Source organism: Taudactylus pleione, unplaced genomic scaffold (assembly GCF_031769625.1).
Source record: "Taudactylus pleione unplaced genomic scaffold, aTauple2 ptg000310l, whole genome shotgun sequence".
NCBI classification, from domain to species: domain Eukaryota; kingdom Metazoa; phylum Chordata; class Amphibia; order Anura; family Myobatrachidae; genus Taudactylus; species Taudactylus pleione.
The window spans coordinates 1238630-1253941 of record NW_028284711.1 but is presented as its reverse complement, the minus strand read 5'-3'; the positions used below and the strand labels follow the sequence as shown (position 1 = coordinate 1253941).

The 15312-nt window shown below is 45.7% G+C and overlaps 1 protein-coding gene across 2 annotated transcripts in view; it reads right to left on the bottom strand.

Annotated features, from left to right (window-relative positions):
• The window catches only part of PDE4B (phosphodiesterase 4B), a 521027-nt gene that overhangs the window by 352241 nt on the left and 153474 nt on the right, over positions 1-15312 (bottom strand). Inside the window, exon 1 of one of the 2 annotated variants that reach the window (XM_088442382.1) lies at positions 13738-13791. The exons of the other annotated variant lie outside the window; for it this stretch is intronic. Within the exon in view, the coding sequence (XP_088298508.1) occupies positions 13738-13748 (11 nt within the window). The 5' untranslated portion in view covers positions 13749-13791. Of the gene's footprint in view, positions 1-13737; positions 13792-15312 lie in introns of those variants that run through there. 2 annotated transcript variants of the gene reach the window in all.

Here is a 15312-nt window from a genome sequence, read left to right as displayed (position 1 = left end):
TCGCTGTGTATGTATGTTTATGTCAGGTCCCTCTCAGATCACTGTGTATGTATGTTTATGTCAGGTCCCTCTCAGATCATTGTGTATGTACATTTATGTCAGGTCCCTCTCAGATCACTGTGTATGTACATTTATGTCAGGTCCCTCTCAGATCACTGTGTATGTACATTTATGCCAGGTCCCTCTCAGATCACTGTGTATGTATGTTTATGTCAGGTCCCTCAGATCACTGTGTATGTACATTTATGTCAGGTCCCTCTCAGATCACTGTGTATGTATGTTTATGTCAGGTCCCTCTCAGATCACTGTGTATGTACATTTATGTCAGGTCCCTCTTAGATCGCTGTGTTTGTACATTTATGTCAGGTCCCTCTTAGATCGCTGTGTATGTATGTTTATGTCAGGTCCCTCTCAGAACGCTGTGTATGTATGTTTATGTCAGGTCCCTCTCAGATCACTGTGTATGTACATTTATGTCAGGTCCCTCTCAGATCACTGTGTATGTATGTTTATGTCAGGTCCCTCTTAGATCACTGTGTATGTATGTTTATGTCAGGTCCCTCTTAGATCACTGTGTATGTATGTTTATGTCAGGTCCCTCTCAGATCACTGTGTATGTATGTTTATGTCAGGTCCCTCTCAGATCGCTGTGTATGTACGTTTATGTCAGGTTCCTCTCAGATCACTGTGTATGTACATTTATGTCAGGTCCCTCTCAGATCACTGTGTATGTACGTTTATGTCAGGTCCCTCTCAGATCACTGTGTATGTATGTTTATGCCAGGACCCTCTCAGATCACTGTGTATGTATGTTTATGTCAGGTCCCTCTCAGATCGCTGTGTATGTATGTTTATGCCAGGACCCTCTCAGATCACTGTGTATGTACATTTATGCCAGGTCCCTCTCAGATCACTGTGTATGTATGTTTATGTCAGGTCCCTCAGATCACTGTGTATGTACATTTATGTCAGGTCCCTCTCAGATCACTGTGTATGTATGTTTATGTCAGGTCCCTCTCAGATCACTGTGTATGTACATTTATGTCAGGTCCCTCTTAGATCGCTGTGTTTGTACATTTATGTCAGGTCCCTCTTAGATCGCTGTGTATGTATGTTTATGTCAGGTCCCTCTCAGAACGCTGTGTATGTATGTTTATGTCAGGTCCCTCTCAGATCACTGTGTATGTACATTTATGTCAGGTCCCTCTCAGATCACTGTGTATGTATGTTTATGTCAGGTCCCTCTTAGATCACTGTGTATGTATGTTTATGTCAGGTCCCTCTTAGATCACTGTGTATGTATGTTTATGTCAGGTCCCTCTCAGATCACTGTGTATGTATGTTTATGTCAGGTCCCTCTCAGATCGCTGTGTATGTACGTTTATGTCAGGTTCCTCTCAGATCACTGTGTATGTACATTTATGTCAGGTCCCTCTCAGATCACTGTGTATGTACGTTTATGTCAGGTCCCTCTCAGATCACTGTGTATGTATGTTTATGCCAGGACCCTCTCAGATCACTGTGTATGTATGTTTATGTCAGGTCCCTCTCAGATCGCTGTGTATGTATGTTTATGCCAGGACCCTCTCAGATCACTGTGTATGTACGTTTACAGTCAGGTGCATAAATATTGGGACATTGACAGAATTTTCATATTTTGGCCTCTATTCACCACCACAATGGCTTTGAAATGAAACAAACAAGATGTGCTTTAACTGCAGACTTTCAGATTTAATTTGAGGGTAATTACATCCAAATCAGGTGAATGGTGTAGGAATTACAACGGTTTCTATATGTGCCTCCCACTTTTTAAGGGGCCAAAAGTAATGGGACAAACTAAACAATCCTAAATCTAACTTTCACTTTTTAATACTTTGTTGCAAATCCTTTGCAGGCTATTACAGCCTGAAGTCTGGAACGCATAGACACACCAGACGCTGGGTTTCATCCCTGGTGATGCTCTGCCAGGCCTCTACTGCAAATGTCTTCAGTTCCTGCTTGTTCTTGGGGCATTTTCCCTTCAGTTTTGTCTTCATCAAGTGAAATGCATGCTCAATCAGATTCAGGTCAGGGGATTGACTTGGCCATTGCATAACATTCCACTTTTTAGACTTAAAAAACTCTTTGGTTGCTTTTGCAGTATGCTTCGGGTCATTGTCCATCTGCACTGTGAAGCGCTGTCCAGTGAGTTCTAAAGCATGTGACTGAATATGAGCATATAATATTGCCCGAAACACTTCAGAATTCATTCTGCTGCTTTTGTCAGCAGTCACATCATCAATAAATACAAGGGAACCAGTTCCATTGGAAGCCATACATGCCCACGCCATGACACTATCACCACCATGCTTCACTGATTCGGATGTAATTACCCTCAAATTAAATCTGAAAGTCTGCAGTTAAAGCACATCTTGTTTGTTTCATTTCAAAGCCATTGTGGTGGTGAAGAGAGGCCAAAATATCAAAATTCTGTCAATGTCCCAATATTTATGCACCTGACTGTATGTCAGGTCCCTCTTAGATCGCTGTGTATGTATGTTTATGTCAGGTCCCTCTCAGATCACTCTGTATGTACGTTTATGTGAGGTCACTTGGAACATGTGAAGCAATGTGAAGTGCCGGAAGTCATCTTGCTCCATGTCCTTCATGTGTCATCGGTAATTGCATTATTACCGATCTGGATGATTTTCTGAATTTTCTATATTCATATTGATATTTGTATTATGCATGTGTTATTTATTAACATTTAATGATATAGTGCACACATATGATATTACAGGAATACAGCGCTTTACTGGAAACACATCAGTACCTTCCCCAATGGAGCTCACAATCTGTATTCTCTACAACATGTACAAACAAGGGTTACATTTATTGTCAGAAGCCAATTAAACTACCAGTATGTTATTTTTTTGGGTGAGGGAGGAAACCCATGCAAAGGCAGGGAGAATATACAAACTCCACACAGATAGTGCCTTAATCAGGAATTGAACTCATGACCCCAGGGCTGTGAGGCAGTAATGATAACCATGCGTCAGCCGTGCTGCTCATGTTGGGTGATTTCATTCTGAACAGATCGGTCATACATTTTTCTGGGTTGTTGGTCTAGTTTAAAGTATCAAACTCCTCAAACGGTAATGAAACAATCCAATTTTCCAATGGTTATAAATAGGGGCTGGTTGATTTGGAGTTGTGCTCTCCAGTGACGGGTTTTATTAGGTGATGCAGTCCCACGAAGCCGAAGTTTTGCACATGTGTGGTCCCACATACCCTCGCCCCCCTACACACACACACACACACACACACACACACACACACACACACACACACACACACACCACTGCAGCGGTGGGGTGATGACACGATTCACGCTGAATGGAGTCATCTTGGCCCCGCCCCCTGCATCACAATGCCGGTAATCTTCACCTCACCTTAAAGGCCAGCGTTGCAGTTTGCAACCACCGCAGGACCATGGTGAAAATTGGGTCCAATGTCTATAAATCACTTCAAAAGGGAGAGTGTATATCAATCTTTCACGATTTATAAGACATTGTTGCGGTTTTACACTATATAGTATATTGGGGGAGATGTATTAACGGCAAAATGCGGTAAAACCCCCGAAAATGCAGTTGTCGGGGGTTTTACCGCATTCCCCGTATGTATTAAGCCTTCGCGTCGCTAGGTAACGCCACCTTCAGGTGGCGTTACCCAATAGAAGCCTATGGGCTTCTTAGCGCGACGCTCGGGGCTGGGAGGGATCCGATCGGATCCCTCCCATGAGCCCCCGCGGCCTTCTGCGCATGCGCAGAATGACTTCTGGGTGTTCAACCCGGAAGTCCCTCTGCCCGGCAGCATCGCAAAGGACATCTCTCATCGAGAGAGCTGTCCTTTGCGAAATCCTTGGTACACACCGCGGTAATGAACCGCGGTATGTACGCGAAGTCGGGGGGGATGTACCGCAACGGCGATGACGCCGTTAATACATCTCCCCCATTATCTTTTTCTTTCACATATATATTTTTTTGGATAATATTGTCAAAAAGAAAAAGACTTTCATTAGATCACAGGAAGCGCGGGAACCACATGACAATACAATTATCCTGGACACAATATGACACAGTGGCACTATAGTGAGTGACTTGGCTACAGCAGCTCATTATAATATATTATTGCATCTCTTCAGTAATAATAATATTAACTGATATTTCCAGCAACTGTTTCTCCTACTTAGTAGAGTGAATTTCAACCCCCTTTGTTCAACCTCCCCAGATGCAGCGCCCAGCGCTTTGCCGGTCAGCGCTAGCGGAGAGCGTCTCCCTTTCTATACTGTATTACAATTAGCTTTCTTAGCCGACAGCCACTTGGCTACGTCTAGTCAGTTCCAAATCATCACTGACAACTGCACCATGGAGACGGTTGTCAAGGAACAGCTTAGCGGGAAGCCAGGACTCTGCAGAGGGGTCAGCTTGCCCTTTTAGGTCTAATAACCCCCCCACCCTCTCCGAAATATTTACACATGGATTTGGCACTTTGGGCCAGTCTGACCCATTTCTTAGACACTTTCTGCATATTGACTTACCGGTAGTGTATCATGATATGCTCACATATAGTTCAATTCACCCATTATTCTATAAAACCCCAACAAGCTGGATGTATGGGCGATGGGCCTGAGAGGCTGTGGTTAGTTAGATTAGAGAAGAGTAGATAGAGTAGACTGTAGGCTACCGCAAATTACAATGGTGCGACCGATGTTGCACTGATGTTGGAGAGTTTACAATGTCCATCGTAAATGCACAGACCGCGCAGCCTTAAAGTGGGTGTCTTACCACTCGTACATCAAACTGTCCAGCACAAAAGCAAGGCTGAGATTTTGCATATTCCCACAACCACTATTGCGAGAGCGGCTGCAACAGCTGCTGCATTACCCACCATCTCTGAATAAGGCCCTTTGTTCATTGTAAAGATGCATTTGACTGGAGCCTCACATTACTGCTTTGTGCTGCTGGGGGACCCTGCTACTTCCACTATAGAACTCTCCTCACATCATGTCACTGCCCCTGACACATGCAGCCCTGTCCTCAATAACACATCACTCATCTCCTGATACACTCTGTGCTGCTGGGGATTCTGCTCCTCCCATTATATAACACTTAGGCTGTGGCTTCCTGCTGCCTCCATTCCCCTCCTCACATCATGTCACTGCCCCTGTCACATGCAGCCCTGTCCTCACTAACACATCACTCATCTGCCTGATATACTCTGTGCTGCTGGGGACTCTGCTCCCTCCACTATGTAACTCTCAGTCTGTGGCTTCCTGCTGCCTCCATTCCCCTCTTCGCATCATGTCACTGCCCCTGTCACATGCAGCCCTGTCCTCACTAACACATCACTCCTCTTCTGAAATACTCTGTGCTGCTGGGGACCCTGCTCCTTCCACTATATAACTCTCAGCCTATGACTTCATGCTGCCTCCATTGCCCTCCTTACATTGTCACTGCCCCTGTCACATGCAGCCCTGCCCTCACTAACACATCACTCCTCTCCTGATATACTCTGTGCTGCTGGGGGACCCTGCTCCTTCCACTATATAATTCTCAGTCTGTGGCTTCCTGCTGCCTCCATTCCCATTCTCACATCATGTCACTGCCCCTGTCACATGCAGCCCTGCCCTCACTAACACATCACTCATCTCCTGATATACTCTGTGCTGCTGGGGGACCCTGCTCCCTCCACTATGTAACTCTCAGTCTGTGGCTTCCTGCTGCCTCCATTCCCCTCTTCGCATCATGTCACTGGCCCTGTCACATGCAGCACTGTCCTCACTAACACATCACTCATCTCCTGATATACTCTGTGCTGCTGGGGACTCTGCTCCCTCTACTATGTAACTCTCAGTCTGTGGCTTCCTGCTGCCTCTATTCCCCTCTTCGCATCATGTCACTGCCCCTGTCACATGCAGCCCTGTCCTCACTAACACATCACTCCTCTCCTGATATACTCTGTGCTGCTGGGGACTCTGCTCCCTCCACTATGTAACTCTCAGTCTGTGGCTTCCTGCTGCCTCCATTCCCCTCCTCACATCATGTCACTGCCCCTGTCACATGCAGCCCTGTCCTCACTAACACATCACTCATCTCCTGATATACTCTGTGCTGCTGGGGACTCTGCTCCCTCCACTATGTAACTCTCAGTCTGTGGCTTCCTGCTGCCTCTATTCCCCTCTTCGCATCATGTCACTGCCCCTGTCACATGCAGCCCTGTCCTCACTAACACATCCCTCATCTCCTGATATACTCTGTGCTGCTGGGGACTCTGCTCCCTCCACTATGTAACTCTCAGTCTGTGGCTTCCTGCTGCCTCCATTCTCCTCTTCGCATCATGTCACTGCCCCTGTCACATGCAGCCCTGTCCTCACTAACACATCCCTCATCTCCTGATATACTCTGTGCTGCTGGGGACTCTGCTCCCTCCACTATGTAACTCTCAGACTGTGGCTTCCTGCTGCCTCCATTCCCCTCTTCGCATCATGTCACTGGCCCTGTCACATGCAGCCCTGAGCTACCCATCACTAAAACAGTCACTGAGTGGCCATGATCCTGCTGATGCGATCATCCTGACATCTGACTGCGCACAGGTTGATCTGTCCCCCATTGACGCTGGGTACACAGGACGTGAAGCCTATAAATAATTATAGCAAAAAAGTGCCATCAGCTCTGAGAAACTCCAGCACTTAATGGAAAAACGATCCTCAAGGTATAATGCTTTAATATTGTATTAAGCATTAAACATTAATATAATAAACTTTACAATTTATTTAATTGGAAAATATCAGTATAAATGTAGTTGTTTTGTTTTAGTTGGAAACTATAATCTTTAGATTAGAAGTTATTCTCCCCCGATGGGCGGCGCTGCCAATACTTCTGATCAGGTCTGAGTATGAGAATAAATAACAGCGGCGTTGTAAGGAGGATACATCAGACATTACATACAGTATAAATAGCATTGCATTCAGCACTCGTGTAGGTAGTCAGCACCAGTGTATTGCAGAGCAGAGCTTCGGTGGAGCTTTGCTATGGAATGAATTGAGCATCACATGACATTATTTTTAAAGGAGGTTTAATACGTTTTTTTCCCTGTAACCCCGATCTTTATAGGACAGGAAATGAGCTAGAGAACTGGGAGCTCTAACCCACAGCTGGTGAGAAGAGAGCTGTTACTGCAGGGGCATAGGTACAGCAAGAGCCGGAAGGTCTAATCTCCAGCAGGGTTACAGGCTTCATATATGAGATGATGTGGTAATATGAGCCCCATTGGCGGAAAAACACCTCTTTGCTCATTGATATATATGCACTGGAATTACAAACATTGGGGCGTATGCAACAACCTGGCGCAAACAGCTATGAGGTGGTGTAATTCAAAGCACCCTATCAGATATCAGCTTTTAGCAGTCTAATGAAAGGTGACATCTGATTGGTTGCTACAGATAACAGCAAATCATTTGCATTGTGTAACGGAAATAGCCTATTAACACACACACACATACACACACATATATATATATATATATATATATATATATATATATATATATATATATATATATATATAGCGTTCCCGCTAGGCTGTTTTAGCGCATGCGCCCGGCATCTATTCTCCCTGTCTGCAGGGCTTGGGGGCTGCCCGGCGTGTCCGTAAGTGCCGGGCACGCCCCCAAGAGTGACGAAAAGGGGACGCGTCTTATAGACACGCCCCCTTTTTGATGAACACGCCCCCTTCTCGAACGCGCGCGCGGTGCAGGCGCGCGCACGGATGTGCTCTCTCTAGCTCCGGCGCCCTGCCTCGCGCCGGAGCTAGAGTGAACACTATATATATATATATATATATATATATATATATATATATATAGTCCACACTCTCTTAGGAGTGTTCAGCATGCTGGGGTGCTGCACAGCTACACAAAATATGGTGTAGATAAAATCAACATCCACAAAATATATGTATTCTTGAAAGTAGGGGTGCACTCGCCAGTCTTGTAATGCAAACAGTAGAAAACTTTATTCTGTAAGTTTTTGATATTACTATTTGCATTACAAGACTGGTGAATGCACCCGCACTTTCAAGAATATATATATATATTATATATACACTGTATATACACTGTATATATATATATATATATATATATATATATATATATATATACACACACGTCCAAATTCAGCCCGGCACTCCCCTCCAATATCCGCAGACAGCTTGCTCCTGGTGCCCTCCACTGGGGTACGAATCCCCCACAATATAGAAATAAAGAACTGGCGGCACTCAGGAGACTTTTGTAGAAATAGTGCAAAACTTTGTGCTTTTAATCTACGTTTCGGGACTTTAAAATCCCTTCTTCAGGATACACAACATGTTGTGTATCCTGAAGAAGGGATTTTAAAGTCCCGAAACGTAGATTAAAAGCACAAAGTTTTGCACTATTTCTACAAAAGTCTCCTGAGTGCCGCCAGTTCTTTATTTCTATATATATATATATATATATATATAAAATCCTTTATTTATACGGCTCCACAAAGGTTCCGCAGCGCCTTACACAGTACATGAATGAGCACACAAGAAAAACAGTAATTGTTATACAAAACAATGCAGGACAAGGACATGGTTTATACACATAGCTGCATAGCACAAGCAGCAGGGCGTCAGCGACCAAATGATAGGTGCCAATTGGGGAGTTAGGAGCAAATGATAGTATAAATATGGGCAGGAGAAGCACGTGAGGGACGATGGCCCTGCTCGTGAGAGCTTACATTCTAATGGGGTGGGGCAGACAGACAGGGGCGACACAGATGGGGCAGATAGTGAGGAAGGGGCATGGAGCAGTGGGTCTTATATATATATATATATTATATATACACATACACAAGAAATAAGCGGCACTCCCCATCCAGATAATCAGAGAAAAAACAGTGCTTTACACTGCACAGTAAAGCACTGGTTTGTCCCTGATTATCTGGACTGGGAGTGCCGCTTATTTCTTGTATACCGTATGTGTGTGGAGGGGTAGCATTTGAAAGGCTCTGCAAAAGAGTGAGTATTTATATATATATATATATATATATATATATATATATAGTCAATGATCCGGCACTCGGTGGTAAACAGGCATAATAGTCCCAGGTGCCCTCCACAGTGTCATAAACGTGCACCGGAACACAACAGTCAAATTGGCGGCACTCTGGTAAAAACAAATGCGACTCACATAGCTGTTTAGTGAAGCGACGTTTCAGCGCCCTTTAATAGCGCTTTCTTCAAGCTGGTAGTACATGTAAAAACTAAAAACACAAAGACAAACCTTAAATAGCCGGCTGACGCTGCAGCTGACTTCCGATCACACAGGTGTGCACCGCCTAACAGCGGGCGCACCGGACACTGCATCATAATTACCTTCCCTGGCAAATTGGATAATGAGATTAGATATATATATATAACAGCCGATTTGACTGTTTTATATATATATATATATATATATATATATATATATAATATATATATATATATATATATATATATATATATATATACACACACATATATACACACACACACAAACATTTCAAATGTTCATGTACATTGTTGGAGTAGGGATTACTGCATAAAATGCCTCAGTGATGCACAGGAGCCTCTTGCACCCTAGTGTTAATTCACTACCATTGCATTACAATTAACCATAGTAACCAATCTGACACTTGCTTTCATTGTCTCAATGCACTAGATCAGCGATTCCCAACCTCGGTCCTCGAGGCACACTAACAGTCCTGGTTTTAGTGATATCCCTGCTTAAGCACAGATGGTTAAATCAAAATACCTAAGGTACTAATTAAGTCACCTGTGCTCAACTATGGCTATCCTTAAAACCTGGATTGTTAGTGTTGCCTTGAGGACCGTGGCTGGGAACCCCTGCACTAGATAAACAAAACTAATTGCTGATTGGTTGCTGCCAGTCACCAATTTATCAATTTTTAATGAAACATGGTATAAAAAATCCCAGGTTGCACCCCTTGCTCTTCACATGTCAAACTACAGTATATCCAAAACTATAATGTCATTTTGGATGGAGCTAGGGAAGATCAAGATGGCTGCAATGGTCAGAGGAGGAGATGGCCCTCTGTGTTTACCACCATTAGGGAAGTGACTCGTGGATTAAGGATCCGATTCAGACCCGCTCGCTAGATGCGATCGCTTGCATCCAGCGTATGCACATTTTTCGAAGTGACGCCATGGGAAGCGGTCGCTCCCAAAGGCATAAGCACACCCACTTTGACTGTGCGAGCGATTGCTCTGTGTATGCTGACACCCATTAGCGTATGTTGAGACGCCCACTAGCGCACGACATCTCCAGGAAGTGTATTAAAACCAGGGCCGGCTCCAGGCGTCTGTGCACCCTGTGCCGGCCCGTTATGTTGCGCCCTGTAATCGCGCACGGTGCTGAAATTGGGGGCGTGCCCTCATTACCATATGCCACGCCCCATAAGTGACGTTATTAGGAGGCGTGCCCGCATGGCACGCCTCCTAATGACGTCAGGCTGGGGGTAAAGCCCAGCCCTCCGTAACTGGCTGGGCTTCCCCCAGCCCTCTCCCTTCAGTGAATGCTGCATTCATTCACACTCCGGGGGTCTGGCACCGCCGCACAGCTGCGGCGGTGGGGGTCCCCAACCTTCCGATTTGACCTCCCACAGGCCATTTTGGCCCACGGGTGGAACAGCAGGACAGTACTGTCCCACTGAAATAGGGATGTTGGGGAGGGGTGCGCCCTCTATGGGTGGCACCCCTGTGCGACCGCACTGGTCGAACACCCCTAGAGCCGGCCCTGATTAAAACATTGGTACATCGAGCACCATCAGAAGCTAACGCAGTGATTGTGGTTGCCTTACCCTGCCGCAAGCACTGCGAGGATTTCAGTGTAAAAAACAGGCTGGTGACGTGTACTATGACGCTGCCTGTTAATTATGCACGCCTTAAAAACGGCGTTGAAACACTCAGGCACGCCTGCGTTCGCACCTCCACTCCCCCGTTATTAGTGTCCTGCCCGTTACCACCCACAAGCGGCCTCTCCTGTCACTCATTTCACTGGGCTGTCTTCGCTGGACGAGCGAGCGGCCTACGATCGCACAGAGTAGTTCACGCATGCGCAGAACGAAGCGTGCGCATGCGCATTCGCAAACCATCGGGCCGCTTGCGAGCGCACAGCGCTAGCTAGCCCGTCTGTATCAGGCCCTAAGTACGGTAAGTTTCGTTATAACATTGATCAGAGAGTATTAATGACCAAGGGGGCTCGTGCACAGCGAGCCCCCTCCTCTGAGCAGTGGGCCCCTCCACATCTTACCTTGTGCCGGCAATCGGGTTTCCCCCTCCTGCGCTGCGCCATCTTCCCAGTGTTATTCAGGTAGATGGCGCATGCACGTAAGAGAGCAAAGATTGTGCCACAGTGCCAGAGTCTTTGCTTTCACTGTGCGGTGCCATCTTTCCGAAGATGTCCCTGGGAAGATGGCGCCACGGAGGAGGGGGGACCATTTTGACGGCACCAGTTTAAGTATAGTATGGGTGCAGGTTTGCGGTGTGGGGCCCCCCTGGACCTGTGTGCACTGTTCAACCTGCAACTTCTGCCATTCATTAATATATAAAAAAAGAAATATATATATATATATACACTGTACATACAAAATCACTGCAAGTGAAAGTGACAATGTTATTGGGGGATCTGAGCCACAGCAGTGCATAATATTTTAATTACATCTCTTTTATTGCAATCAGGTTAAGTTGAATTCTAGATAGTCTTTAGTTTACATATTAATATCATCCTGGAGGGGTCGGTCAACAAATCTTGTCTTTATTCTACTTTATTTTATTTATTAAACATTCTCAGGAAAATGAGGTTTGATACCACAACCATATACCTAACCCATTCCATGATCCCCAGACTACAGAACCAGCCACCACCAAAATGTAGTTTATCCCAAGTTATCATTATAGTACATAAGAGCAATGACACCATTCCGCCCCAGTGCCCAGCACAAGCCAGCGTGCTGATGCCAAATAACCTGGGCTGGGAGCACAGGCGGTGCGTTTCCCATGGTAGGAAATTAGGAATACACCTAGGGCCTGATGTAAAAAGCGAGCGCTCGCTCTGGATCAGGGCAGCAGCTTTTTTTTAAATAAAAAACGGCCTCTCGGCCTCGTGACCACCCATAGCTTTTGCGAGCGGCCTGGTGATGTCAGTAGGGCTGCCCACAATCGGCAGGCGTTCCCTCAGGACCGCCTCCGTTTGTCCAGCCACCCCCACTCCCCGCTTACAAAACGGGGCGAGCTGTCGATCAACATCAACAGCCACCCTGTTTGTAGCGAGCCTCGGAGCGCTGCCTGGCCATCGACCCGCTTGGGAGCGGGTCTGAATCAGGCTCCTACTTCCAATGGAGAGTATTTTTTTTTTTTCTATTATAGCATATTAATTTGTATGACTTTCATGCTATAATAACCACAGTCCTACATCAAGATCACATCATTTTATTCACCCTATCAACATAAGAATAAAATGTATATATCTCTTGTAAGTCTATGTTGCTCACGCCTAGTATACGTCTTCTGCTTTTCCTAAGATTACCTGGCCCTGTGATGATTATAATCTCCTCTACGGTGCTAATATTGGCAATATCCCACTGTAGCTCATTATCTGTTGCCTACCAATGTTTTCTTAGGTTATGCACCAAAGATCCCCCCCATCACTCCTTGCTAATGATATTTGGAATATCTCCTGATTGCACGTCACTTGTACAGCACAGACAGGTAACCCCAGCTCGTCAAAAGTCGGGGTTACTCTTTAACCTTGACATAAGGTCATAAGACGCCTGCAAGTGAAGATGGCAGATGCCTAATACACTAAACTCCCCGTGAACAGACTCTTCTGCTTGTGCAATCAGCCGCCCTGTAGAGCGTTCTACGGAACATTCCCTTATCTACAACAGTGCTATAAGCATCTTGCAGGCAGGATTCTCCCCCCTTGCTTCCATGTGTCTGGCTGAAGCAGATAATCGCAGGACAAACATATTGACGTTTGTTAATATCCAGACTCCTCCCAAATCAGCACCAGAGCATAACCACCTCTTGTGTATGGTCATATATTAAAGAATTAACTCTATTTCCTCACACTGGGGAGCCGGTTGGTTACACGGCAGCGGTAAAAAATAGCAACATTCGCTGTAAATGCCGCAAGTCTTTGCCATTCTTCCCTCTATAAGATGCACGCTCTCTTAATTGGCATCACCGGAGAAAACAGTTGCCCATTCTGACCCCCCTGCAAAACAAAATGTTAAATGACCCCGATATCTCTTCTCTGCAAGTGGTTGGACATTTAATTAAAGGTATTAATCACTGTAATCGAACCATAGGTCAATTGCAACGGTATTCATCGCATTATTAAACAAAACATCTCAATGACAGTTTCCCAGTGGGTATTCAGAAGACAGACAATTTTAGGGATCGAGTAGAGATTAAAGTCACTTTGGGGGGGGGAGAGGGGGGTCACTTTGGAGGGGGGGGGGGGGGGCATTGATACAGGATTACAGCCTGAACCGGTTTCAGAATACAAGTTGAAATCCATGCAGTCTGCACCGATTGTGGCATTTTCATTCTCCCACCCATCCACCAAGGTCATGAGGAGTATTGCTAATATTCAACAGCATTAACCTGCTTTTCATGTCAGTGCAGAAAATACAACCGGTTCCCGAATCGTAGACTCTCCTTACCACGTATGTGCCACTGTGAATCGCCGTCGCTGTCGAATGCTCTTGTTCACCAACAACTTTCTGAAGAAGCAGGGAGAGTTTCTCGGAGAGCTGCGTGGGGAGACTTTAGGGGAGGTGGTGGTCCTTTTCCCAGCGTGTCTGGGGACTTCCAGCTCTAGGTGCATGTGTTCTTTGAAAGTCCTGATGTAGACGTCGGTATCCGGGGTGGAAAGCTCGTTGGGAGACCCCTTAGATGTCATATCTCAGGCGTTTGCTCAAGACCCTCGCAATGAAAGCATATCACCCCAACTCAGTCCGAGGAAGGGGACGGAATGGGTAATCGCTGATGGGGTAGGCTGGCAGCGGAACGACCACCTGGCGTAGCTTCAGAATACAGAAGTTATGTACCAAAGAGGTGAGGGATGGGAGGGAGCCAGGTTATCCACCGTTTGAAGTGTCAGCTCTTCCCTGCAAGTCTAGCCTGTTGCGAGTGTGGCTCGTCTGCGACCTACACACTGACAGCCCCTGGATTCATTCAGCTCGTGCAGTATTGGAAGACTTAAACCCTCATCCTTCCTCCCTCTCAGAGAGAGACGATTTTTGCACAGAAAATGTCCTTAAAAAACAGCAGACAATATCGTGCGTCTAGAATCCGGGAGGAGGAAAAAAATGTGAATTGCCTTTTAAACGATGCACTTCGATACCTTATTGCTTGACTGGCCAGATTCCTTGGATAGAAAAAAAAAAAAAAAAAGATCTTCATTCAGAATTCCTTGCTGAGATACTGAATCCAAAACAGCGATGGCTCCACCTACTGTCTGCCTATTGGATAACACCCCCCCCCCCCCCCCCCCCTCTCCCTGACTGTTATCCTTGCTGATCTCATGTATGTTTTGCTCAACACTTTTGTATTAGGTGATTTTACATGTGAAATAACATAGCACAAAACAATAGGCAGTAGTACTGGTAATGGAGGGGTGGGGGCTCTTATTAACCCATTCGTTCCCAGGACATGGGGCAGGGCTGGCAATGCATTAGTGTTGTTTGGTAGGAAAAAAAAAATTTGTTATGATATTTTAATCTGGGGACATGCAGAGTTACTGTATCACTGGATAGCAGCACAGGGCAGTTTTTCCTTCTGTCACACTGATATTTTCAGCTCGATTTTTCGTTCCCTACCAGCTCTTCTCCTTCTACGCACCCTGCACCATATTATATTGCTCACAGAAATATCATCATCCCAAGTGCATTAGTATACAAGATAAGCCCCTTACCCCAAGTGCATAACTACGCAAGGCAAGCCCCTTACCACAAGTGCATAACTACACAAGGCAAGCCCCTTACCACAAGTGCATTAGTATACAAGATAAGCCCCTTACCCCAAGTGCATAACTATACAAGGCAAGACCCTTGCCCCAAGTGCATAACTACACAAGGCAAGCCCCTTACCACAAGTGCATTAGTATACAAGATAAGCCCCTTACCCCAAGTGCATAACTATACAAGGCAAGACCCTTGCCCCAAGTGCATAACTACG